The 25,830-nt window shown below is 40.4% G+C and overlaps 3 protein-coding genes across 4 annotated transcripts; all 3 read right to left on the bottom strand.

The window, feature by feature from the left end:
* Nucleotides 1-782: 782 nt before the first annotated feature.
* On the bottom strand, nt 783-9,110 carry LOC101846217 (nocturnin). 2 transcript variants are annotated; one of them, XM_005101021.3, is made up of 4 exons: nt 9,027-9,110; nt 6,273-6,336; nt 5,345-5,563; nt 783-3,552 (listed from the first exon to the last, which is right to left on the bottom strand). In XM_005101021.3, exons 3-4 carry the CDS (start codon nt 5,550-5,552, stop codon nt 2,720-2,722), a joined length of 1,041 nt encoding a protein of 346 aa, XP_005101078.1. In that variant the 5' UTR covers nt 5,553-5,563; nt 6,273-6,336; nt 9,027-9,110; the 3' UTR covers nt 783-2,719. The 2 variants fall into 2 exon arrangements, with proteins under 2 accessions (XP_005101078.1, XP_005101077.1); XM_005101020.3 differs by lacking the exon at nt 9,027-9,110 and adding an exon at nt 8,941-9,023.
* A 3,784-nt stretch (nt 9,111-12,894) lies between these two features.
* On the bottom strand, nt 12,895-13,628 carry LOC101846004 (histone H1-delta). The gene has a single exon (XM_005101019.3). The coding sequence runs from the start codon at nt 13,522-13,524 to the stop codon at nt 12,949-12,951; it is 576 nt and encodes a 191-aa protein (XP_005101076.1). The 5' UTR covers nt 13,525-13,628; the 3' UTR covers nt 12,895-12,948.
* Nucleotides 13,629-18,994: 5,366 nt separating this feature from the next.
* Nucleotides 18,995-24,267, bottom strand: LOC101845778. The gene is made up of 3 exons (XM_013084018.2): nt 24,182-24,267; nt 22,952-23,151; nt 18,995-21,779 (listed from the first exon to the last, which is right to left on the bottom strand). The coding sequence occupies exons 2-3, from the start codon at nt 23,121-23,123 to the stop codon at nt 20,965-20,967; spliced, it is 987 nt and encodes a 328-aa protein (XP_012939472.1). The 5' UTR covers nt 23,124-23,151; nt 24,182-24,267; the 3' UTR covers nt 18,995-20,964.
* Between the last annotated feature and the right edge of the window lie 1,563 nt (nt 24,268-25,830).

The raw sequence follows: 25,830 nt of genomic DNA, 5'->3' as shown, positions 1-25,830 counted from the left end.
AAACGATATTTGAATTTTTTAGAATTACATTTTCATCGAGTTGCGTTTTACGGTAATTCTCAACAAAGACCAGATGTCGCAATGCACAGATGAGGAAAATGGAAACTGTAATAGCTGAAAGCAGAAGAAACCATACCAAAGTGGCCACCGAACACCAGTCGGTGTGTGAGAACGATTTTAAATTCAGCAACCAAGAAAAAGTAAAGCATGATAGAGAGTTGTCAGTTTGATTTAGCGCTCTTAAAAAATGGATTTATTGTATGACTGTCTTCATTTTGAATGGCTCCACATGAGACAGAAAAGGAATTTTCCTGCTTCACAGACAGACCACTTCACTATGCCATTCATTAATCTTTGTGCTAATAAATAACAATAAATAAAGATAACATCTGTAAAAAATAAATAGACGCACCTCCAAAGCAACAACACCACCATCCCAAACAAACGACTTCCCACTTCTTACACAATAATTATGTGCCTGTCTTCTCAGCTTTGCAATAACAACTTTCTTTTTTAAAACTAAAAGACGCAGCTGGGAAATCAGTTAAGCCATTTAAAAAATTTGTAAGAACTCGAAATTTAGTTTGCATTACTAGAAAATTAATTAAAACAGCATCAATTCAACTTTCTAGCAGTACAGTGTTTTCGTTGAACAGTCAGGTTGGGTTTTTTTCCACCACCTTCAGTATACATTATAACACAGATAGGTCAAACACAGAAGAATCGAAATCACATTATATCCGACGAACTGTGCCTGAAGTCCCGTTTTCTCTTCTTTTTTATCTTTGTAAGAAAATCATGTGAAGCTTGAACACAAACACAGTATACTCAAACTAATTACGCCGCATTACAGGTCTACAGTCAATGTCCTTTGAGGTGTAGCCTACTTGAGACAAAATAATAACAATAACTTTTTTTTTTACGGAAAATGGCAAGATCAGTAAAATACCTCCTTTACCCCCTCCACAGAAGCAGCTAGCTGTGCTATCTTTAGCGCGTAGTTCGACAGGCGTGCCCAGCGTGCCTAAGCCCTAGGCCTAGCTAGGCTTGTGGGGAGCAGGTGAAAGGAAGGGTTGTGCATCACACAATCTATTGTTTTTGCCCCTAAGGTAGCATTCTTTGTTGCCTCCCTTGATTCTCTCACACAGCCGATGCCACAACACTGTTCACGTTTCCCTCGAACTACGGATCCCTCGAACTACAGATCCCTCAAACTACTGATCCCTCGAACTATCGAAGGCCGGTCCCCACGAATTCAAGCTATTCGTGTTATACTACATATCCTAAAATACTAATGGAACTTACCTAATATTAATATATAACTTAATATAAGGTCTTTGATTGTACGACTCTCAGAATGAGCGGTTAATTCCAGCCAAAACTATAAAACAATCCATATTTCTGTATTTATAATCTCATCCTTGCACTCATTTTAATAGTGAAATGAGGTAAATAATTTGCCTCTTTACAAAACTTCAAATAGCAGCAGCCGAAGTGACAAACTGCGCAAGTCCAAAACTACTGATTTCAAGGGAAACAGGGAGCAAGTGTAAGAATGTTAGAAAACAGATACAGAGCAGTCCACTAAAACCGAAATCTGCCAGACCGCCGGATTTTGTTTGGCTTAGCCGGGTTTTTAGTTTAGGGAGATTGCTGAAATATATATATATACAGATGGAAAAAAAAATTGGAGAAATTTATTTTCTTTCGGTTTACTGCTGTTTTCGGATAAGTGGACTCCACTGCCAGACCAATATATGTTTCGTAACAGCAACATACTGCATACTTTCCATTCCATAAACTCACATCACAATACTAAGACATGATGCAAGAGGATTTTCTAGTAATTTTTTCAGACAAAAATAAAACTTCACCTAATTTCAGACTGACAGGGTTTGCGACTTTTACCGCAAATATTTACATAAAAACAAAACAGACCAACCGTAGGAAGTTTGTCCTTTCCATATATCACAATGACAAAAGTTCAACAATACAGAGATGTAAGGTGCCTCAAACACTGTTGACCAAAGTTCAGATCAAGTCAAAACAGTCAACAGCTGTGAAGCTACATTTATGGCTCAAGAATTCAGTACTGGCCTTACGGATACAGACAAACATTTTGTCATTGCAGCTCACTATCCACATAAGGAACAAAATTTGAAAACTCAGGTCTAAGGTATTTGACCTAAGGAGAATCTTACAAATCAGCTCTCACATTTTCATTTGCATCAATAATTCATGACAACTTAAAAATAATTTGTAAAAATCAAGAGGCTAAAATCAGACTAACTAACAAAAAAGATTTTTTTTTTTCACATTTTATCGAAAGAATCTGAAAGCTCCATGTGTGAATAGTGAAATGCAATGACGATTTGCTACACAAGTACCAGTGCCTGAGTTTCCCTGCATTTCAGAGACAACCTTAGCACCACAAGTCCCTTAAGTTTTGGCCTTTCTCTATCAACATAACTCCTCCACTTGTCTTCCAACAGGCAGGTAAACGTTTGGCATCACTGCTACAAGATCTAACTTCTTGATTTCACGTATTAATTCCAAGGACCATTACTTCTCAATCTTTCTTCCCAAAATACAAAATTTTGGCTTAAATCAGTGAAAACACGACCTTCTCCTTTTTAGGCTTTCATTTTCCTAGAACAACATATTCTCCGTCCTCTTTACAACAAGTCAGACACAGTGACTACAAGGTCAAGGTCGGTATTCAGGTAAAAACTAGGTCCGCAACCAGTGACAGGTGGTCCGACGGGTAGGAAAACGAAGGCAAAAAACCGTCTCCCAGCTCCGCACCCGTAGGGAACTGCAGGAGCTTCACACACTTGCTGTTGTTCCTGGTGACAAAGACGTAGTCTATCGTGTGGCACGACTCTTCCATCGTCTCTCCGTGCTTCCCGCTGCGCACTTTCCACGTGGTGTACTCGGGCTCCGCACCGCTGGGAGACAACAGTGTGTAGGTGCTCATCAGCTGCAACTTGCTGGACTTAATCACCTGAATTACTTTCTCCTCCGGCTCGGCGTTGAAGTCTCCACAAAGTACAACAGGCTTCCCCTGTGCCTGCTTCATCAACTCCCGCTCTAAAAACTTGCCCTGTTGATATCTCAGCTCTGAGTAGCCTTTCTTTGACTTTAAGTGAGTCGCAACCACCAGGATATCTTTGCCCTTGGAGCTACCGTAAAGACCCCGAAGCCAGCACAACAGCGCCACCTGGTTGGTTTCTTTTTCCCGGTCATCTCGCAAGACAACATTCTCGTAAGATGTCAGAGAGAAGTGCGATTTTCGCCAGAATACAGCACAGCCATCTGGGCCACTGTTGTTCTCCTCGTAAAGACACGGGGAATCAGGTTTGGGACAGAACAGACCCTGGAATCCGAGCGGAGAGAGGTATTGAGAGATGAAGTCAAAATGATCCACTTCCTCGAGACAGAAGATGTCAGGGTCGTATGTAAGCAACTCCTCCATCACGTAGTTCTTCCGCCGACTCCAATCCAGGGCGGCGGGAGGGCACAGCACAAAGCTGTCACTACACAGGCACAAACCTAGCGCAGGGAAACAAAAACATATACATTTTTGATTTCATGGAAATAGTTTTCTCATTCACTATGATTAAATTGATCAGCATTTTATGGCACTTACAACATAATTAGGAAAATAGTCATATATAAATGCCACAGAACAGAGGTGTTACAAGAGAGTAACAAACACACAAAAGAAGGAGGAAAGAGATTTAAGGACGATAGATGTTTGTTGATAGGAAAGAAGGAGCAAACCACACCAGACCACCTGTCAAATCTTTTCACTCAAACGATTTACATTATATTTCAAGGTGACAGACCAACTTCAAGCCTGACAACAAAGCTTCTTGATGCTTAACCCTATCCGTACGTCATGCTTTCTATCATATCCATACGACGTGGGAAACTGTGTCACCACTTTCCAAAGAGGACATTTACTCGTTTATCCGATCTGTACACTTTGCATAGTAGTCTGTCAAAATGTTTTTTTGAGAAATACTGAAAGTTTCAAAGAGATCTTTGTCCTAAAAGTATTCTAAAATGTGAAGAATACAACCTCGGGGGTACAAAATGACCCAGGGTGTACGGATAGGGTTAAAGTGTTCGAGCCAACTTTCTTGTTTTCTGTTTAATCTTTTTTCTTTTTTTCACCATGCAAAATAGATGTAAGTGAACAGTACATTCTATGGCAAAGAGATATGTGTAACGGCACTGCGGAAACAGGTGCTCGTAAATATTTTGACACATGGAGTCATTGGTTTAACCTTATATAGCTTTTTGATTTGCCTTGCTTTTGGTGAAAGAATTACCCATCTATCTTGAATAAAAGTCGAGTTATTTGCATTTAAAGGAGGTAGGGGTTGACTGCAAGCAAAGGTAAAATTAGTGTGTAAAAGGCTGCCAAACTTTGGCAAGTTCCACAGCTTGAGAGACCTTGGAAACTGCAAATTTACATTTTTGTATCTCTGATCAAAGTTTTTCAGTGAAATCCACCCAAAGATGTGTTTTTAAATAGACAGAAACTATGTTGAGCTAAACAACAAAAATTCAATAACTATTGCCCAACTGGCGGTAAAAATGCCATTTTCTTTTATTTCATTATTTTGAGGACAGCCTGATTTCAACATGCAGTCTCACATATATTTTACTTTTCCAGTCTTAACTGCTTCAATTGGTCTTAAAATGTCAAATCAGGAAAGGCGTCTACAACAATCAACAAATCTGTCAGAAAATCAATCACACACCTGTACCTGAATACATATGCCTTGTGAGCTAATCAGTAAATAACATAGCACTAAACTAAACACCTACTGAGCTTAAACTGATTTCAAATATTAATCAATACTTGAACTTTATTCCAAGTGTATTTTCGTTAAAATTTCTTCAACAGTCTACTAATTTTCCATGATCTTTTATTAAGGAAATCAAAAAGCTTCAACCAATAAAGGCACAAATACAATGTTTGGTAGTACAGGAAAAACTTTGGACTTGTTAAAACAAAATTATTGAAAACAACTCATTCAAAGACACTATTATAAGTAAAATTTTTGCATTTAAAAAGAAAAGATATTCAAAATTAATTTGCTTTCCTTTTTATTTTTCCAGTGCCTAACAATTGATCCTTTTTTCTTAAAAGTAGCTCGATTTTGATAAAGGCATCCCATTCTGGTTTGTCCCTAGGCTGCCACACACAAAATGTATCTGTGAACAAGAAGTCAAACAGTGTATCCATGTATAGCACAGCTCTTCACTTGCCTGTCTTAGTGCATCAGGAAGAATTTAGTATACACATGTAATTTAGTTTAAAAATAAAAACCTTGGGCAAGGACATTCCACTGCATGATGCGAACTGCTCCCTCAGCCTTCTCCAGTGTAGGAGCTTCGGCAGTTTCTGTCTGACTAGATGTGGCTGCCCCATTGGTCACAGTGACAAATCTTCGAGTTAGTAAGGCCGGACCATCAAACGTCCGACTCTGCTCTTGTATCTCAGCTAGAACCTGCTGGCAATTTTTTGTCTCAGTCATACTGGCTCAAGCTGAAAAGCAAAAGAGTGGGCTAGCTTTTAAGAAGTCTGGAAAAAAAACAACAACAACACAGAGATTTTTCACACCTATCCAAGAAAGTTAGGTGTTCGATCTTACCCATCTAAAGATCAGGGGTGTTGCCGAAAGACAGCTGACAAAAAAATATAAGGAGTCAGGAGTAGTAGCAGTAGAAAAAGTGAGGAATAAGAGAGGAGCATAGACGGAGACGGGTGGGGGTGGGGGAGGGGTGGGAGAGTGAAGAGGAAGGCAGATGACAGAGCACAACTAACTTAACTAAGGAACAGAAAAGGAGGAAAAATGAGAAAATTTTGGAGTATAAAATATTTTCTTCTCTAGCATGTTTGATCCAGGGATCTTTATTTTAACTGAGAGACAGACAAACCCTGTACCTCTTAGACCATGACAGCCAACAGAATGGGTCACGGTAACAGAATTAGGTATTTATCAACCAACATCAGATTTCCTTTTCTGACAGAAGAAATAAATAATAGGCTGAATGGAAGAACAACAGGAGCTACCAATATTTACAAAGAAAAGTTTCAGTCTTTCCCTGTATAGAGTGAAGAGTTCAAGAGGAACTGAGTACCTTACTTTAATGATGATGTCAAGCCCTATAGTGTATAATTTGATTTTGGGTTTTCCCCATGTTGTTAATTCAAGTAGGCTAGTATTAAAGTATATATGTAAGCAATGATTTACCTTGTTGTGTGCCTTTGCTTTCCCTTTTCAGCTGTCCGTTGTTCAGTTGTCAGTTTTAAGATTCCTAAAAGAAGCAGACATACAGACACTCGAATCAGCAAAAGTGGAAACTACCACTATTATATCATAAAATACTAAGCCCTACCAACTGTATCAATCTAATGAATAATTACATCATTATAAGAATAAATCTCCATAGAGAGATCTTCTAGAATGGAGATCTTGATCTGAGTAGAAAGTAATGACGAAGACTTACATCTGATCTTTTTCAAGTAATTCCTGCGATCTTCATCTGATCAAAAAGTATTTTGACTTAGATTCTTTATTTAGGGAATAAAATAATTAGTTTAAATTTATAGTAATTGTAAGGGTAAGGTATCAGCTTAGAAGTTAGATGTTTATATAAAAGTACCAGCAACAACCAACTGATGATGGAGACAATCAACCTGCCCACACTGAAATGGACCCTTATGAAGAGAGGCGAGGAAGTGTGGAGCACCCCGTCTTCCTAAGACCCCAGTTTTTCATTCAAGTAATTAACCCTCTATCCGTATGTCCTGGGGTAATTTTGTACCCCTGGGGTTGTATTCTTCACATTTTAGAATACTTCAGGTACGAAGATTTCTTTGAAACTTTCAGTATTTCTCAAAAAATGATTTTGACAGACTGCTATGCAAAGCGTACGGATCGAATTAATGAGTAAATTCCTCTCTATGGAAAGTGGTGGCACAGAATTCCCCACATGGTACGGATACAATGATAGTAAAACACGACGTACGGATAGGGTTACATAAAAGTAATGTAGTACAGTGGAAACCATATATAACAGGCCCGGTAATAACAGGGATCCGGTAATAACAGGGATTTTTAAAATCCCCGTTTTTTTCTACTCTTTGTCTCTATTAAAAGTTATCGGCTATAACAGGGCCTCATTGGAGCCCAACCGGTTATAGCAGGGACAAAGGCTCGTTAACAATGTGTAAAAAGTAAGAGAGAGAGAGAGATAGAGTGACGCAGTGATGGAGCAAGCCCATGCAAGGCATGCCACTGCGAGCTCACGCAGCGTGTGAAGCAAGAGAGGGCTGCGGTGTGCAGCAGACCTCGATCAAGCCCGAAACCTAGCAACACGCACGCGTAATGTGTCACCATCGATGTCAAGCGCAAGAGCAAATGCCTTTCAATTGGCAAAAAATACGAAATATTCCAGGCTGTTGACAAAAAGTCAAGCTACACTGGCAGAGATTCGTCGTCAGTTCGACATTCCACAAGGGTTGATTCACACCATTATCAAGGATAGAGAGAAGATACTCCAATGGAAAGTTTGCTCTGGATCGAAAGAAGATGAGACTAGCCGAAGCAGATGCTGTGGACCAAGCTTTTCTGATGTGGTTTAGGTTTAAGGAGGCAAGGAGAAAGTTGGTGCCAAAACCCCTGTTCGTGGGTACTTGTGGCAAGGGCAACTACCCATGAATAAGTACTGCTGGATTAATCCACAAATGCTTACTTTCCTTGCATTTCTGATTTAACAGGGATCGGATATAACAGGACATTTTCTCTACTCCCACCATCCCTGTTATATCAGGTTTCCACTGTATTTAATTAAAGAATAGCAGATAATTTAACTTGTTTAGATTGTGCAAGTTGTGTAGAGTGTAGGCTATCCGGTAGTACAGTAACAATTAGCAGGCTAATAGTTGGCTTAACTTTTGTAACATTCATTCATAGGCAATTGTTCAGATTCCCGCGTTTAATTCCGGTTTGTGTTTTTCATAGCCTCAGGCAAGTTTTGCTTTGGTCCCAAGGCCTAACCCTAACCCTAACGCAAATCAGAATTAAAAACGGGAATCAACGATCGCCCATTTATAATGTCATTTTCTCCGGCCTGGGGCCAGATTCTCTTTTGAGCAAGTAGTAAGTTTAGGGCCACCTCTATTCTCACTCAGAGTGAGAACAGTGCAGGCGAGTCTTGTGGCTATTCTCACCCAGTGCACGTTCACCAAATTTTGCGTTCACCCTAAACCACAGAATTCTACACTGTGATAACAGAAAAATTGTAGAATTCTGTGCCGTGAACAAACGTTCCTTTACAACTGTAGCCTACTAAAAGCGTACAATTTTGTCTGTGGGCAGTGGAGAGAGATAGAGAAAGAGAGAGCCTAGCGCGAGAATTTCCGGGCAAAGCAAAATGGCGACCCGCGTAGTTTGGCTCGATTCGAAAAGTTAAATAGCCGTAGCATCTTTGTAGACAACCAAATTAATTTACTTTTGTGTTTTAACATCATTTTTTAACTTTGTTTTGGTCAATTTGATCGTCCACACCGATAGACAGTATTCAGAAAGAGACAGAGAGAGAGAGAAGAGGGGAGGAGTTGATCTTGCGAGAACTTCCGGGCGGGTGAGAATAGCCACTTTCTAAGTTTAGTACTACAGTATCGGTAATATTGGCAATAACAAAGTAATAACAATGACATAAAAATAAGTCAATATATCAACAATCAACATAATAACATAGACGTCTAGATTCTAGATCGGTAGCCTCTAGGTCTCTAGACTAGATCTAGATTCTAGACATAAAATTTGTATTGAAAGTGAAAGACACCAGTTTCCACCGGCACAAAAAAAAACAGAAGGCCCAACTGATACAGGAAAACAGCTATCAACTGCTTACTGTGGGTGTGAATAAAGTAATGGGAGTACGATGAAATGAGAAACAGCTCTAGATTCTAAACATCAGACAGTTTGAAACAGTCATACTTCGAGTTCGAGGGAAAACGGCTCAGATACCGGGTCTACGTTAGTTCATCGATGCACCTTCTCTTCAACTTCAAGTTCAGCGTTACGGGAACATCCGGTGTTGTCTTCCAAACGACCCTGACATTCACCCTTTGTTGCTATCCTGGACGGTGACCAAGCAGTTTTAGAACCCGGGATTGTTTTGCGTAGGCTACCCTTTCCCTTCCTGTAATCAGTCTCGACTCGTCTTCCAACGGGGGTGGGGGGGCACAGAGGAGAGACAGAGAGAGAGATATAGATAGAAAGAGGGGGGGGGGTTGTATGGTTAAAAACAGCATATTAATTTCATTGATAACTCCCCCATTTAATACTATAATTCATTTTCAGTTTCAGGTATTCGGCTCCTCAACAAGACACAGGAGAAGAGAAATACGGAGAGCGAAAAAGATTTTGAGGGGTGGGGGGTCAAACTAGATCTACATGGCTTGCGGTTTTTGCATTTCAAGACGAGATTTTTTTAAAAATAGATGAAAACATTGAATAAAGGTTAAGAATATTAAGATGATTCTAGCTTCTGCTATGGCCAATTAGAATTACCTTAATCTTGCAGACGAATAAGGGCTTGCCCCATTAATTTTGAGCATCTAAAAAATGTCATTTCCACTCGTAGAGAGGAGAGGTGTGCGACTTGCGCGGTTCTCGCGGCATTTTTAGTTCAAGAAGTAAAGAATTGCTGCCCTGTGCTCTCCAACTGGGGTTTTCAGAAGCTGGGCTCTCTATAGTATCAGTATGGTGGCGAATGTTGGGAACTTTCAGATAGATTTTTCAGAATTTTCAGAGTGTCTTTGTATTGTAGCGCTCCGGTAGATAGATAGATAGATAGATAGATAGATAATATTAGAATGGATGGATTGATGGATGGATAGATGGATGGATAGGTGAAGCGGGGAAACTTGTTATCTATGCTATACATATACAGACATACCCGTTACATTGTTATTAATGGCGGTAATGGGGAACTGGCGAACTTATAACGGGGTAATCTGATACTAGATCTACTACATGTACACACAAAAATTAAATACATATGTACAATTACAATGTAGCACGGATGTGGTCTGACGCGGATCTGGCACTTCATCGACAAGGGAAATGATCCTGGGTGAAGGACAAATATCAAAAGGAGTGGCTGTTGGTTTTACTGCCTGTGTCAAACTGTAGAGAAATGGAGAACGATTTTCTGTTGCGACTTTGAAGGCCCTGCTTCAAAACATAAACCTATTCATTTTAGACATAATATAATGTATTATTACGAAAAAAAATTTGTGACGTCCCGTTGTTGAAGCACCGAGTAGACTTCTACACACATGTACTTATTATCATCGGTGTTGGGTTCTCTCATATTTACACAACAAAATTTGTACAATAGTGTGTTAAAAAAATCGTGGCGCAAATATCCTCAAATATCTCTTTTTAATGTGAATCAGTGTCACCCATACGTTGCACAGCAGTTTGTATCAATTTGTCTTAGCTTAATCACATTTTCCACAACAACTGAGGCTCGAATAAAAAACTTTTCTTTGTAAATTTATAAAATACAATAAATATCCATCACGCGGATAATATGATTATTCACTTCACAGCACTTCCCGTTTGAAGCCCGTTTCTCGCACACATTTTACGCATATATACATGTATTATAAATGGCCTACGTCACAACTCGCCAGTGACACTTTTTTGTGGCAAAACTTCTCACAAGAAATTAATAATTTTATAGTGGACACATTTTTTGCACCATTGGTTCCATAAACATACATGTTACTATTGTTACGTTAGAGGATAAGCATAATGTTGCGATTAGAAAGAAAAAAAAAAGACTTGCTTTTGAAAGTAAAAGATATTGTCTGCTCTGAGCTGTAATTTTAAAAAAATCTAGATCTAGATTTTTAGATCTAGATCTAGTCTGTAGAAACCATCGACTGGGATTTTTTTAAATTAGTTAAGTCAGAGTGGTCAAAAATTCGTGGCGCTACTTATTGTCAAATGTCTCCTCAACTTCTATCGAAAATAAACTCTCCAGCTTTTGCAAAGTGACTTGTATCAATGTGTCTTTTTAACAGATCAATATTTTTTTGTAAACACCTGCAGCTCTATTCTAGAAAATTCCTTAATAACATGATACCAAGTATAGGTCTAATGTACATGGTATAGTAGTATAGATAGTACGGGGGCTCTCGTGACCTAGAGGTTAAGGTGTTATCCTCGTATCCAAAGGTTCCGAGTTCGAATCCGGGTAGTGACCGAAAAATGTTCTCTAAAATTGTCTCCTTTCCTGCTCTCTAACAATGGTCTGTCTGCTTTCGTCTCCTCTTTCTGCCCCCACCTCCTTTACTTTGCCTCCTCCTCTGGGCTCCTGACTCTTTCTGCTCTGCAGTCTGCAGCCTTTCTACGGCCAAAGATAGTATTAGTACAGCCTACGTAGGGTGTAGCATCTTTGCTACTGCTCCTCTTTGGCTCCTTAAACTTAAACTGCTGTCTTGCACTTCAGCCACACCCCTGATCTTCTACATTTGTAGTAGGAAAGATCTAGATCTAGGCTTCTCCTCGGACTAAAAAGAGTGAAAAATCTCGGAGGTCTCAAATGCAAATTGCGCACTTAATGAATAGGATCCATTGACCATAGGTCAAGTCTAAAATCGAATATAATACATGTAATGCACGTAACACAATGTAAACATATAAGATATAATGCAAGTCTAATTTTTTTTTAAATGTTGTTTTTTTTGGGGTTTTTTTTTGGGGGGGGGGGAGTACGGCAAGTCTGTCCCCGTCGTTTTAGTTTTAGTTTTATGCCAAAAAAAAATTCTGAAGTCATGCAAACTGAGCCCAAAAGTGTGAAATTATGCAATTCTGCTAATTGTAGCAAAGAAGGATAAAAGAAAATAATCAGAAATTATGAGAAAAAAAAAGATTAAAATTTGCTTAATTATGCGGGGTGCATAAAACCACGGGGACAGGTTAGTGTTTTACGGCGCCCACAACTGCTTAAGGTCATATGAGCGCGCGGAATATTGAACTTTTTCTGTTGAGGTCGTGCATTCATGCAGTAGTGAATTTTCGGGTGGCGGCCGAAGCCTACTCTTTATCGATTTTAGACCAAGGGATCTATCATCTTTAACTTTAACGTGCACAATTTGTACACGAGCCCTCTGCTGAGATTTTTTGTCCTTCTCCGAGATAGGAGAAGGGAGGAGGTGAAGGTGAAAACTGAAAGGAGACAATTTTAAAAGAAAATGTTACCCGTTGATACCCGGAGGGGCCTCTTTGAATGAGCGAGAAGACTCAAAATAATGTAGGCTACAAGACAAGTAGGCTACTGTACAACGAGAGCCCCCTCCTGCAACTCGGCTCAACTGTACAAAGTTCCGGAAATACATGTAGATCTAGTTCACAAGAGTGAAAAAGTTAAAGAATTAGAAAGAAAAGGACGATATAAAGTAGCCTACATACTACATGCATATCATGTACATGTAGTAGTAGGGATGGAAGGAAAGAAAAAGCAGCAGTCCCCCATACATGCCCCGGAAGTTATGGAGCACTGGTGACCACTGCACTGTAACCAGTACTAGTAGTACATGTATTGTGCAAGTGTGCAAGCAGAAGCATGAACAGGCACGATGCATAGCACTATGGTCTACATGCAACCAGTTACATGTACTAGATTAGTTACATCTATATAGAGGACAACGTACAAAGAAGAGAAAATAAGTACGAAGGCATATGTGTATAGATTAGAATTAGAGAAGGCAGTCAGAATAGATCAAGATCTGGAGCAGCATCGAAATTTGGTTTTAACTTCGATCGAAGATTCAATCATCTTGACAAATGGGGTGGTCCTGAAAAGGACCGTATTGTGATGTGGCTGGATTTGAAAAACCAGCTCTTACTTTTTGGCAGCGGCCTTCTTGGGCTTGGCAGCGGCCTTCTTGGCAGCTGGCTTTTTGGCAGCGGTTTTGGGCTTGGCGGCTTTCTTGGCAGGGCTCTTGGCCTTCTTGGGCTTGGCAGCAGGTTTTTTAGCAGCAGGTTTCTTGGCGGCAGCCTTCTTGGGAGATTTTGGTTTCTTGGCTGCGGCTTTCTTGGGCTTTGCTGCCTTCTTGGGAGACTTGGGTTTCTTGGCAACTTTCTTAGCAGGTTTTTTCTCTACTTTCTTCTCTCCCAAACGGAAAGAGCCAGCAGCGCCAGTTCCCTTGGCTTGCTTCAGGGTTCCAGACTTGACGCCGGCCCTGAGGGCAGTCTTGAGACGAGCGTTGATGGCAGTGGGGTTATCTCCGACCTTGAAGTTGGCCATGATATACTTCAGGATGGCCTGGCGGGAAGAGCCACCGCGCTCCTTCAGTGCAGAGATGGCGGCAGCGACCATCACCTTGTACTGAGGGTGGGCTGCGGGGGCTTTAGGCTTGGCGGGAGCCTTCTTCTTGGGGGTAGCCTTGGCTGGGGCAGCAGCGGGAGCGTCAGACATTGTGGAGGATAAAATTGCGAACTAGCGACGAGCGAAGCAAACGAATTTATAACGAGAGAAGACTTGTCTCTTCGTAACGATGTGTTGAATGACGAATTTCGGCAAGAGCCCCAGTATATAACCACTTCGCGCGGACGTCCGAGAGAGCATCTACGTCACAGCGTATTTTTTTGGCTGCGGCGATGTCGGCTATTTCGTTTGATCTGCGAATCTGTGCAAGAACATGTAGATCTTCGGGCTACAAATAAATGCAGTTAACTGAATTGTTAGTTTCTAGCCATTCAGGCCTAGGTAAATGGTTAATCAAGGTATTGTTGCTCCTTTTTTTGGAGATGATGAAACGCACGGTGCGAAAATCAAATTTTTCTATTGTTAAAACATGCGCTCACTCCCACATCGACATCACTTAAAATTAAAACATATGCATTTATAAGATATGCATCGCTCCCATTTTTACTTCCTAAGACAGAAAACTTAATTTTGCTGACTTTCTCAGAGAGTATATTTCTTTGTATTCTGTAGAAACATAGTTTTTCTATGGTTTTGCCCCGTGTAGCTGCACACTTCTTACAACATCGTCAAATTACAACCATGGAAATTGGACAATTTCACAGAGATAATTGATAGAAACCGACCCTTTATTATAATTATCGTAAGTTATAATGATGGGCTTGCGTTTTACGTTATCATCCTTTCAGAAAACCAGAAATGCCAGTAAATATTAACCTTTTTACGAGAGCTAGCTCGTCGACAATCATCCGACGTTTGTCAAAAATGGCCGCGGCGGAGAGCTGTCTGTGTCACTCGTTCTTTCAGCGTTTCAAAGGATTTAACCTTATCAGGTCACTCTTTCAACCCTGAGATCTAGTGCAATTTGCTTTAAAAAAGTGCAAAGATAAAGAATACTTTAAGAGAAGAGATCCATCGTAAAGACCAAGCACAAAAACAAGTCAAATGCTTAAGTCGAATCGGGGTCATTCTCGTTCAAACAGACCGCGATCTCGACAGCGAACCGATACAACATTGTTACAAATAAATAGATGATCTACAAAAGAATGTCATGGTCAAAGAACTGTGAGTCTATTGCGAAATGGGAAAAGGGGGGGGGGGGTCGGAATCTTTCCTTGACAGCACTGCTGCAGAGACTTGACTCCGTTTTCTAATCAGATGATTTAGCTTTACTCTGTTTATGCTTTGCCACTGATCGTCTATAAATAGCTTTTGGGGTTCTCATGAGGTCTCCATTACTTCAAAGTGTTTTTATTTTTCTATTTATTAGTTTTAGTCACTGTTTTGCTATTTTTCTAGCTTCATATTTGGAAAGAAAGGGGTGGGGGTTGCCTTCCTGCTAGATCTATGTTGCATTTCCAATTTTTTATTCCTTTTTGCTGTCTGTCTGTTTTATAAAATTCAGTGGCTGCTCGATAATCTTTTCCCCCATAGTTTGTTTTCAGTTTCAGGCGATCGAGTCGGGCGATCGGCCCGATCCAGCTGTAGTGGGCACCCCGTATTACATCGTACGTGTAAGTTACAAGCGTCGAATAAAAACACGTTCAAGAGTTGGAGAGTAATTTTCGAGACTCATGTGGAGCACGTGAGAGAGAGAGAGAGAGAGAGAATGTGTGTGTGTGTGTGTGTGTCAGTGTGTGTGTGTGTGTGTGTGTGTGTAAGCGTGGGGGTGAGATCTAAAATCTTACACTGAAATGTGAGGTATGGGCTTGTTTGGGTTTTTTTGTGTCGCTCTCTCAAAATGAGCAATTTGAAGGCAAGGTTGGATCTACTGTAAGTCATTACATTGTATTTTAGTGCTACATACCGTGTATAGGCCTACGTCCAAAGAGTGGGTTTTAAAGCACCCTAAGGGAAACACGCTTTCCTTACTGGATCAAGATTTTTTTAAAATAAACTTTTTTGTTTGGTCGCTGGCCTGCAGATTAAGTGCTATGCACAGTTTCGTGGGCATATATCTAGATGAAATCAATAAATGAGCTAGGCTAGAATTTTCTTAGCGCGGATAGACGAGAGTGAACAAGCTAGATCTATGGCGTTTCTCGCCAATGTAATTTGCTCCTCGTTTGCTGTTATTTTTTAAAAATATTTTGGCTTTGGCCAATATTTTTTAAATGGAATATTATGTGTTAAAGTTGCTTGGAGAAACTCCAAAAGAACTGCGCCGCCTCGGCCTGCAGGCAATAATATCGTAGGGCGAAAACATAGACAACGCCGATTTCGGAGACTGACTCAGTAAGCGCCGATAGGTATAAAAATCCCCTTATGATTTCCAACTTGCCCCACATAGAGCTGGCAGACTGCAGGTGGCATTAAGCTCGGATCGGTGTTTTCGACTTTTATCGGAATCCAAACTACATTCTTATTATACGTCGAAAAACTGGGAAGGGCGTCTTTCTGTCAACTCGCGACCTCAGTTCTTTCTTGTCCTATCTCCTTTTTTTAACAGTAAAAATGTGACTTCTTCTTAAGCTCACTCTTTGTTGTGAACTTCTGTCACTGTTATTAAAAATGGAGATGCGACAAGAAAGCACTGAGGTCGCGAACTCATGCCGTCTCGCCGTCGCCAACTCGGGTTGAGCGGTTTGCGTGACGTCACCCGACTGGACAGGGGGCAATTTTAAATGATCATTACAGAGCTGGTGCCTCGCGGTAGACAAAAACTAATTACATTTTTTAAATCAGCGTCGTCAAATTAGGGTGGCTCCAGAGCAGAATTACATTTTAAACAATATTTTAGGAATTTCGATTTTTTTAAAAATCACCAAATAAATGCTTCATTTCCAGCTGTGGTGTGGTGTATTTTTTTTCTTTCTTATATCAAGATTTAGTCTTTAGGCGCCCTCTATGTGGAGTCAAGAAGACGCAGCTACTGGCGCCTGTCCGCGTCGATCTTCAGCCGCTTAAGTGTTGGCTTTCTCTATGTTATCGCCCTTATAAGTTATTTGGCGTTGACGGTGAACACCATATTTATTATTATGGTGAGGACTCACGCTCAAGCCTCCATCAACTACGTGACAGGTCTAATTAGGCGGTCTGGGCACTCACGAGAACACGTATCTGGTAAAAAGAGCAACATGATCTAGTATACAGTAGAATGACTATAGCGGCACCGGCTGCCGCTGTACCTTGCCGTGATCCCCTTTGTGTCTATGTTACTCTAAATTCTAAACTCAATTGACTGTGATTGCTTGGGTTTAACGGAACAAGGAAAGACCCGAACTCGGATACAGCGGGAGAGATCGAGCGCGAGCTGTAGGCCAAGCTAGCTGAGGAAAAGGGTTTGGGGTGGGGCTGTAGGTGGGCTGGGCTCCAAACAGGCAGCCAGTGGTGCACATTGTGATTGGCCAGTCCAGTGATCAGTGAGGTGGGGCAGAAAGAGAGAGAGAGAGAGAGAGAGAGAGAGAGAGAGAGAGAGAGAGAGAGAGAGAGAGAGAGAGAGGGGGGGGGGAGGGGAAACTGTAAACCTCTTTGGGTCACAGAACACGTTACGTGAGCCACTCCAAAAGGGATGTGCCATGATAGCCCTATAATAGGTCCTACCCACCCAGCGAGTGATGTAAGTTCAGGTGGCGAGCTCAGATGCGAGTGCGATGTTAGGGGAAAAGAAAAGCATCGGTCAGTTCACACCTCGGTGTGATCCCGTCTGGGGATCATTGTACCGTTTCAGGGAGTTTTACAACGCTTGTGATCTATACGTTCTTACTCTGACTAGCTTGTGATCACATTCACGAGAGTGGCTGATCTTTGACGCGACGGGCAGTTCTTTGATCTCAACTTTTAACTCTTGGTTGATCGGCTGTGCCTGCCCGGGTGTTTGTTCCGTAAATTATTATAAGAAATGCCGGCACTTAAAATTACTCTTTCATTAAGCTTCAAAAGTACTCAAAATCAAAATGTAGCCTACTTAAAAAATACTCAAAAGTATTTTTATAAAAAGTATCGGAGTGCAGTTATTGGTTCTCAAAACGTACCGGAGTACAGTAAAAGTATAAAAGTACCGAAAATTGTAATGTAAGTTAAAGTACAAGTACTCCGTTACAACCAGCTCTGATAATGATCATCTAGTGATGGGAAAAAGCAAGGCAGACAGACAGACAGACAGAGAAATAACAGGGAAAGTAAAGTAGGATCTACCAGGGGCACCCTCCAACCACCCACACAGATGGTGATAAAAGTTCACAACTCAACACACGTTGTGACGTTTGACAACTCCAGGGCAGAAAAATGAAAACTACTGGGATCTGAGAAAATATCTCGAAAGCAACATTTGGATTCTAGATTATATGACTATCTAAGCTAAAAAAGAAGTTTCTCTGCAGAGATTCGAACACACGAGGCCAGTTCCACTGAGACAGAGAAGTGACTGGACTAACACAGGAAGTACACTCCTTCTTGACAGGTAAGTCTACAGCTGTGAAAGAAATAATTTCTTTCATAAAAAGAAGTCTGATATCAACCTTAGAGTTGAAATTGGGTTTCAACATGGTGGAAATTTCTGCAAACTGCTGGGGAACCTTTTCTCTTGAGAGTCTCGTCATATTTCCAATGGCCCTTTACTCAAACTTGATAATGTAGGCTATAATATAATTTTGTTTTGGTAAGTGTGTCTTAAAGAGCGCGCGGGACATATCAAATATCAAACATTTTCCGTTTGGTAGGAATTAATTTTGAATTTTTCCAGGGTAGCGGCCGAAGCCTACTGTACTCTTCTTACCGATTTTGAACCACCAATGGATCTTTAACGTGCGCAACTTGCACATACAAACTCCAAGATTTTTTTACCCTAATCCGAGAAGGCTAGGTGTTAGAAATGTTAGATCTTATCTACCGTACCCTAAGATCAGGGGTGTGGGGCTGAGAAACAGCAGTAAGGAGCCAAGGAGTAGCAGTAGAAAGGCTGCAAAGCGGAAGGAGAGATTATGGTGGTAGAAAGTGGAGACGAAAGTGAACGACAGAACATGGTTAGAGATTAAGAGAACATTTTAGAGAGGAAAATTTTCCATCGCTGTTAGGTTTCGAACCCAGGACCTATTGAATGAGAGGCTTACACCATAACCTCTAGTCTAGACCACGAGGGCTCCTTTGTTGATATGTCTGGGAGAAAATCTTGGCTCATGAAATTCACATTTAATTAACTCAAAACTCCACGGGAGCCTGGAGGACCCGAGGTGAACAGCAGCCTTCACACTAGAGACTGAGTGGGATGTCCATTTTGAGATGAACAAAAAGAAGCTTCATTAAGGTCTTTAGTTTAATCATGCTATTCGAATACTGTGTGAACGGAATCATGTCCATTTTCGCTTTCAGAGATGAACGAGAAGAAAAAGTGTCGACAGTAAGTTACTGAGCAAGAGAACCTTCTGTTTTGGCAGTGACTACCAAAAAACACAAGCACAGCTAGTCAACACAAACAATCAGACAGTTTCGAGTGAAAATAAAAAACACCAAGCAGAAACTCATTTTATAAATCAAGACAAAATCACGCAATCTTTATTCATTTGTAAATCATCATCAATCAACAAATATGTACACATGATAAATGAAAACAAAAATAATGATAATATGCATACAAAATGCACCCAAAACTCAAATTTCATTAGATTCATCATGTTCCTTTTTTTTTAAACCAGCGGGGACGCTGGAATTGGAATTTTTGTGAATGTGAGTGTGTGTGTGTGTATACAGATCTCAGTGTGTGACATGCTTTAAATTTTATTACAATATATATGTACAACAAAAGAGTTAAGTAAACAAACTAAAAACTTGTTCTGTTTGGCAGAATGGAACTCACTAAGTCTGTAGGCTTACCTCATTTATTTTCCCTAAATCTCTCACTTTGATATAACTAAAACAAGATTCACATGCCTACCTATTTCATTTTATCTAAATCTTTATCATGATACAATTATAATTAGATTCATATATGCTGCCTGGAGATAACTTTTGTAACATAGACCACTTTAACAAACATTTACATCATGTTAAGAGTTACATGTCGTCTCACTTTCTGTTATAATGAAAAGCTAGAAAAAGTACTCAATACAGAGGGCCTTTCTATAAATTTGTATGTCAAACTCAAAACCTTTTTTCAAAAGACTCCTGCATAGAGACAACTTGCTGTTTCCCAGGAAGAGAATGAGAAATTATAAATTGTTACTACACTGTCAGCAAGTAAGGCAGACATGCATTTTCTTTTCTTTTTTTTTTGGGCCATACCTCGAAGAAGAAAAAGTATTGGGGAACTTTGACTTTGAGAAATCAAAACTTAGTACAAAAGCTTGCTGTGCCAGTCAAGAAAACTACCCATATATATACTATATACCTCTAGACTCCAGGGTACAAAACCAAAGATTTAAAATAAAGTGGAGTTCCGCTAAAACCCAAACCTGCAGGACTGCCAGATTTTCTTTGGTTTAGCCAGGTTTTGGTAAAGAAAGATTGCTCAAATATAAATATTTAAAAATCCCATTTATTCCTCTTTGATTCACCCCTGTTTTTGGATAAACCACATTTTGGTTTAAGCAGACTCCATTGTCGGTCTACATATAATATACATACATAAAACTATCCCTTCTCCTATTATAATAAAAACAGGTGGAGAAAGAAGAACCTGGCCAAATCAAACTTGTAAACACATACATGATCATGAATTTGCAATAAGAGGCAAATAACAACTGTTATTTTAGGAAGGGAAAGACTGCACACTGGCAAAGCAATTCACCGTTTTCAGCAAAATGGTAACCTTCATACTAAACAAGATTTTTTCTTTCTTTCTAAAATGTAAGTGCTTTTAACACCCCAACAGACACAATTTTAGAAAGATAATTCAGGAAGCGAACTTCAATCATGCTTGATGGGGCCAACACGAGAGGACTTCAACATTCGTGCAGCTACTCAAAAAGAAATCTTTCCCACTCGGGAATCAAACTCAGGTCTCCTGTGTGCAAAAGAGAAGCACCTAAGCGCTACACCACAGACGCCGGAAAACAAAATTCTGTAGCTTGAACATTAGTAGGCTTCATGTTTTACAAAATGAATGAGATTTCCTTATCATTTCTAAAAGATAAAATATATGTGAGAAAACGAAGAAAACGAAAGATATTATATCTAATCACTGCTTGTAGTCTGATTACATCATCAAATCACGGTAAATTAATTATGCTTTAATTTCATGTACAAAAAAAATGAAATGTTCGACTGGGCTTCTTCAGCAAGGAAGTTGAAAGATACAAAAAGAGAAACAGCAGCTAAACACTACAAAACAGCTTCCAACAACTTCAAAGCACCATCATCTCCACACACCACACACCAACAAGCGCGTTATTGATTCTTCCACAAAGCAGCATCACATTAAAAATCACTGATACATAAAGCTAGTACTGATTTGAGGAGAAAAACCCCTTGTTTCAAGCAAAAAACAATGACATCTTATGGTCTGGGCCTACCCGCTTTCATCTGTCTGTACTGATAAGCCTGAGACCTGCCCCTGTATGTAGCAAGACCCACTTTCATGAAACTAGCAAGACCAAAAGCGCCAAGCAAAACGGCAGCAATGATGGACGATGCATTTTTGGGATCCCAGTTCTTGGCAATAATTGCAGACAGCGCCCATGTGACAACAAGGTATGGTGTGACAGAGTAGCGAGTGTAGCGCTCGAGGACAGTTATGTCCAAGCCCACATAGACCACAGCAATGACTGCCAGGATGCCTAGGCAGATGATCGATGCGTTCTCATTACTGATGGGTCGGCTCCACTTGTAGACCAACACAACCCCCAGGTTAATCAAGGTGGCGATTGTCGTCCAGGTCGCGTACATGGAAACACCGTTGACAACAGCCACTTGAAGGAAAGAAACTTCACAACCACGTCCATTATCAATCAAATTCTCTCTATACAAAACCACTCTGTTTGCGGCGATGGTCACCGTTAGGTAAAGAGAGACAGCGATACAGGCGAGGAAGATGAAAGAGGCCAGGAAAAGAAGCTGGTCCCAGAGGAAAAGCCAGCTGATGTTGAAGGCAGAACTCAAACTGAAGAAAATGAAGAAGGCAGGAGACAAGACCATCGGGTTGAGGTAGGCAGGTCCCTCCGGCGTCTGGCGGCAGATTAGTGCCAGGCTGTACAGGATCCACGAGAGCTGCAGAAGGTAGATGACTCCCCAGATGGAGAATGCCCAGCCAGCTGGCGTGATGTTGAGGGGATACATGGAAGAGACACCGCTGATGCTGTGATTGAACAGGCCTGCAAGGGGAACAAAAAATATGACACTTCACAATACATTTATACATGACATATAAAACCAACTTGTCGAAATGGCCACATAAAGTCGAAGACAAAATGGTTGTCTTAGACAGAGGGATATCTTGGACAGTTTTGTATATAAGTTATAACAATTAAGTTTAAAAAACAAAACAAAAAAAAACAAACAAGGGAGAAAGGGGAAAGTGGCCGTTGGCACAAATAACAAGTACAAATTACCATGAAAAAAACCTTTTTGATGGAGATGATATATTCTTGATACATTTTAATTTTAAAACTATATTCTAAAAGACTTCTGCACCTTCCAATGAGTTTTATTGAAGGTCCTCACATGTCATTCACACAATACACAATCTCTCAAATGCCATCCTTTTGAACATTTAAGTTGGGCTTGGCTAGCAACAAATTATTTCCCTATTGTTATAATTGAAATCAAACCATCTTTGCCATGGAAAATATCCTGACATTTTTTTTTGGGTTCTCAGAAGAGACCTTAGGCCCCTTAAAATTTTTTAAAGTACATAATTGAGCTATCCATTGTCTTCCTTGTCAACTTGTAAAATCACAAACCATATTTATTTTAGGGAAAATCAAGCCACCCCCCCCCCTCCCATAAACACATGTGTGTCTATATTTCAAAAGTTCTTGTTCTAACAATCTTTTACCCTTGATACTTGTCATGAAGAAATCCCCTAAAATACAATCATATACTATGTTTTACAAAATGGGGTGGCTTTAATGAATTACAAATGCTAAGCAAAGAGACAAGAGTGAGCCTGCAAGCTGCGCACATCTCATGCAAAGCCACAAAAGTCATCTGAAACATTTGAACTTTTACTTTTCACGTTTATTGCGAAAAATTCTCCTCTGCACATTCATTCATCATTGTCAGACATTAATGGACAAACGATTAAATAATGGTATGGGCAAGTTATTTATTTCTCCTTCTGCAGAGTTGTGACTATCGGGTTGCACTAATAGTACTATCATGACAAACCTTGCAGGCTTCCGCATGAACAAGATTTAGAACCCCCCCCCCCCCCCACCCCTAGCTTGGCAAATATGGTAATGGTGCCTCCCCACGCTTCCAGTTGGTAAATTACTAACAGTTACTTTATTTTAGAGAACAGAAAACACTTTCACAATTCACATACCATGGCTCATATTTGGACTAGCAGACAGGAAATTCAGGAACAGCAGCGACGCAAACAGCAGAGCTGTCCCAATGATTAGCATAGCAAACACAGGTCTGTTCTCCAAAGTGCGCTCCACCACCTGGGCAGACTTCACAGCCTTCTGGCCGAGGGTCATCTTTGGCACGGTCATCCTCTCAGTCAGTGAAGTCAAAGGAGTCCTGTGTATAGAGTTGAGTAAGGTGTTGACATAATAAAAGATACAATGAACCTTTGTTAACAAAAACCACTCAGAGACAAAACTGCACAACGTGAGTAAAAAAACCCAATGAAACCAAAATGAGAAATAAAAATTAATATTTTTTACGGCTGTCGTTATCCGTTATTCTCACCCCAGGTGAGAACAGTAGGCCCTACCCACTTTATTCTGTGAGAATAATCACATTGTTACTCTCACTCGGTCTGAGAATACAATTAATTTTATTCTCATCTGGGTGTGGAGAACAGGCAGGCCTAACCTGCATACATGTACCGATAATAGGATGACAGTATGATGTGAAATAAGAGAGTGTCATACTGTAATGATTACACATAGTGTGCTGTTATAGATTCTTTCATTTTCAACCAAAATTATACCGCAAAATGAGCGATTTTGAGGACAATTTCGCTGAAATCAGTGAGGAGGAAATTTCAGATTCTAAGATGTTTATAAGTGACTTCTGTTGTAATGTCTTTTGAGCCGGTGCAGGCCTAAACTGTGCACAAGGCCTTGGGGCTCTCTTAGATGCGTTAAAAGGACTGAAAAAAGGTTTGAGATGTATTGCCAAGGCTTCGGGAAGCACAAAATTATTTTCACAAATTTTTGTGTGAGTTAGGTCGAGAATCTAGAGATCTGTAACAGATGACCAGTGTTGAATCCCAACATCCCATAATTTCTGTGATAAGACTCCCAAAACCTGAACGAAATAAAAAGGGCGGAAACAAACACCCCGGGTGAGAATATGTGGAGAAGTATTCTCGCTGCGGGTGAATTTACTCACACCGTATTTTTACACATCAAAGCCAATTTGATTCTGCACTTGTCTTGAGTTTCTGGCCACGAATATCCCATACCATACCAGTCCAATTACTTTGAATAGACATTATTTCTGTACTGTACACTTTTAAACAGAGGCAAAATGAAGAAAGAATGCCATTTGGAAGCCAGGAACAGGCCTGTGAGAACAGTACAAATGGTACTCTGAAAGTTACCTAGAGCTCTGTAATCTTTCATCATCATCGCCTTTCTCACCCTGCCCCAGGGTTAGGCCACGAAAACACTTTCCACCTTTCTCTATCCTGGGCTTGCCTCTTGATGTAAATTCCATGTCTTCCCACTTTTCTGTTCATCAATTTTTGTGATTTTTCTACAGGTTCCACGCGGTCTTAGTCTTCCCCCTGATCTTTTACCCCGTGGATTCCAATCCAACTCATTATTTGATGCAGCTGCCTGACTTCCTGGAGAGTATGTCCAATCCATCGCTACCGTCTTCTTTCTAATTCATCTCTGACTGGGAATTTAGCATTTCAAGCTTTGGACATGGTAACTCCCTTCCTTAAATAAAAATAGTCTGTGGGTATCCCGGAAAGTGATGGCATCACATTACTAACTAAAACTAGCAGCCAATCAGGAAGCTGCGCCGTTATATAACGTTAACCATCGCCCTGCGGGGGCCGGGTTTATGTCGCCCGATAAGCCTATTTTGGCACCTCGCCTTTGTTCTGGTCCCGAATCAGTGTAGTCCCTGGCTCAGCGCACGCGCATCATCTTACGTGAAATTCCGGTCCCGAGTCGGATCCCCATTCACGCAGGTCAAGTGTGTGTGCGTCAGTCTGCTTGACAAGAGTTTGTGTGCGTTTGTGGCCTTCTTCTAGAACCGCCTGCGTTGGTTCGTAATCGAAGCATATGTCTCGTTCAAAACACGCCAAGTTGGTAGCTCTAGACTCTACATGTTCGTCAAATGAAATTATAGAAGAAATTGACCCACTTAGAACATGAGGAGCTCGAACTGATAGTCAGGAAACAAGACTTACATTTTTCTATACACAAAATCTTTCAAATGAGCCTGATTTTGTATGAAATGATAGTACCGGATAAAAAAGAAGCTTGTTTGATACTTTGGTAAATTTTTACTTTCACTCCCGCACACAGATGCACTGTTTCAGGGGTCAAACTGCTGTACTGTTTGCTGCAGATCACACATAATAAAGCCACTAAAATTGTCGCAAATCAATTATTTTCAAGACAATTTCAAATATAACTGTTCTGTAAAATATCAAATTATGGCTGTAACCCCCCAGATTTTCTTTTACCCCAGTGGGGCAGGCCCCCCTGGAACCCCCCAATTGGTCCAAAGCATGTCTATCTCGGTTAAAAACAATCAAATATTTCAAAAACTATTAATTTGCGACGGAAATGAAGTTGATATTCGTGTTCAGCGCATCAATATTTAGTAGAAAATAGACAACTGGTAGCTGAGTGTGAGACGGGAGGGAAAGTAAAAAAAATACTGATAGTTTTGAATACACCATCATGCAGGTACAAAGAACAATTTGAGTGCAAAACATTCGGAAATTGACCTTATAGCCTTATAAATCCCCTTTTGAACCTCAGGTCATTCATAACAACAAGAGCGTCAAGAAAGGTTATTCAAATGGGCGTAACTACTCGTAATGTCTTATCATCAGCTTACACTTGTGAGAGTGAGAGGGGGTTATTCATGTGTTTGTAACACTTCATAAAAATAGAAAGCTCATGAAAGATAGAGCGTTATTTTCATCATCGATTAACACACTCCCATGGTTTTAACTGCGGAAACACACATTTCTCGGCGCGCGCGCTGTACACCAACGGTACACAC

Source organism: Aplysia californica, unplaced genomic scaffold, assembly GCF_000002075.1.
Source record: "Aplysia californica isolate F4 #8 unplaced genomic scaffold, AplCal3.0 scaffold00268, whole genome shotgun sequence".
NCBI lineage: Eukaryota > Metazoa > Mollusca > Gastropoda > Aplysiida > Aplysiidae > Aplysia > Aplysia californica.
Note: the sequence above shows the minus strand (reverse complement) of the source record. Positions and strands in the feature narration are given on the sequence as shown.

Excerpts from the sequence above, each read along its gene's own strand:
- LOC101846217 (XM_005101021.3), bottom strand. The coding sequence starts at position 5,552 with ATGACTGAGACAAAAAATTGCCAGCAGGTTCTAGCTGAGATACAAGAG. Across the intron at positions 3,553-5,344 it reads GTGGAATGTCCTTGCCCAAG|GTTTGTGCCTGTGTAGTGAC; the intron begins GTTTTTATTTTT and ends TCCCTGCGCTAG.
- LOC101846004 (XM_005101019.3), bottom strand. The coding sequence starts at position 13,524 with ATGTCTGACGCTCCCGCTGCTGCCCCAGCCAAGGCTACCCCCAAGAAG.
- LOC101845778 (XM_013084018.2), bottom strand. The coding sequence starts at position 23,123 with ATGACCGTGCCAAAGATGACCCTCGGCCAGAAGGCTGTGAAGTCTGCC. Across the intron at positions 21,780-22,951 it reads TAGTCCAAATATGAGCCATG|GCCTGTTCAATCACAGCATC; the intron begins GTATGTGAATTG and ends TTCCCCTTGCAG.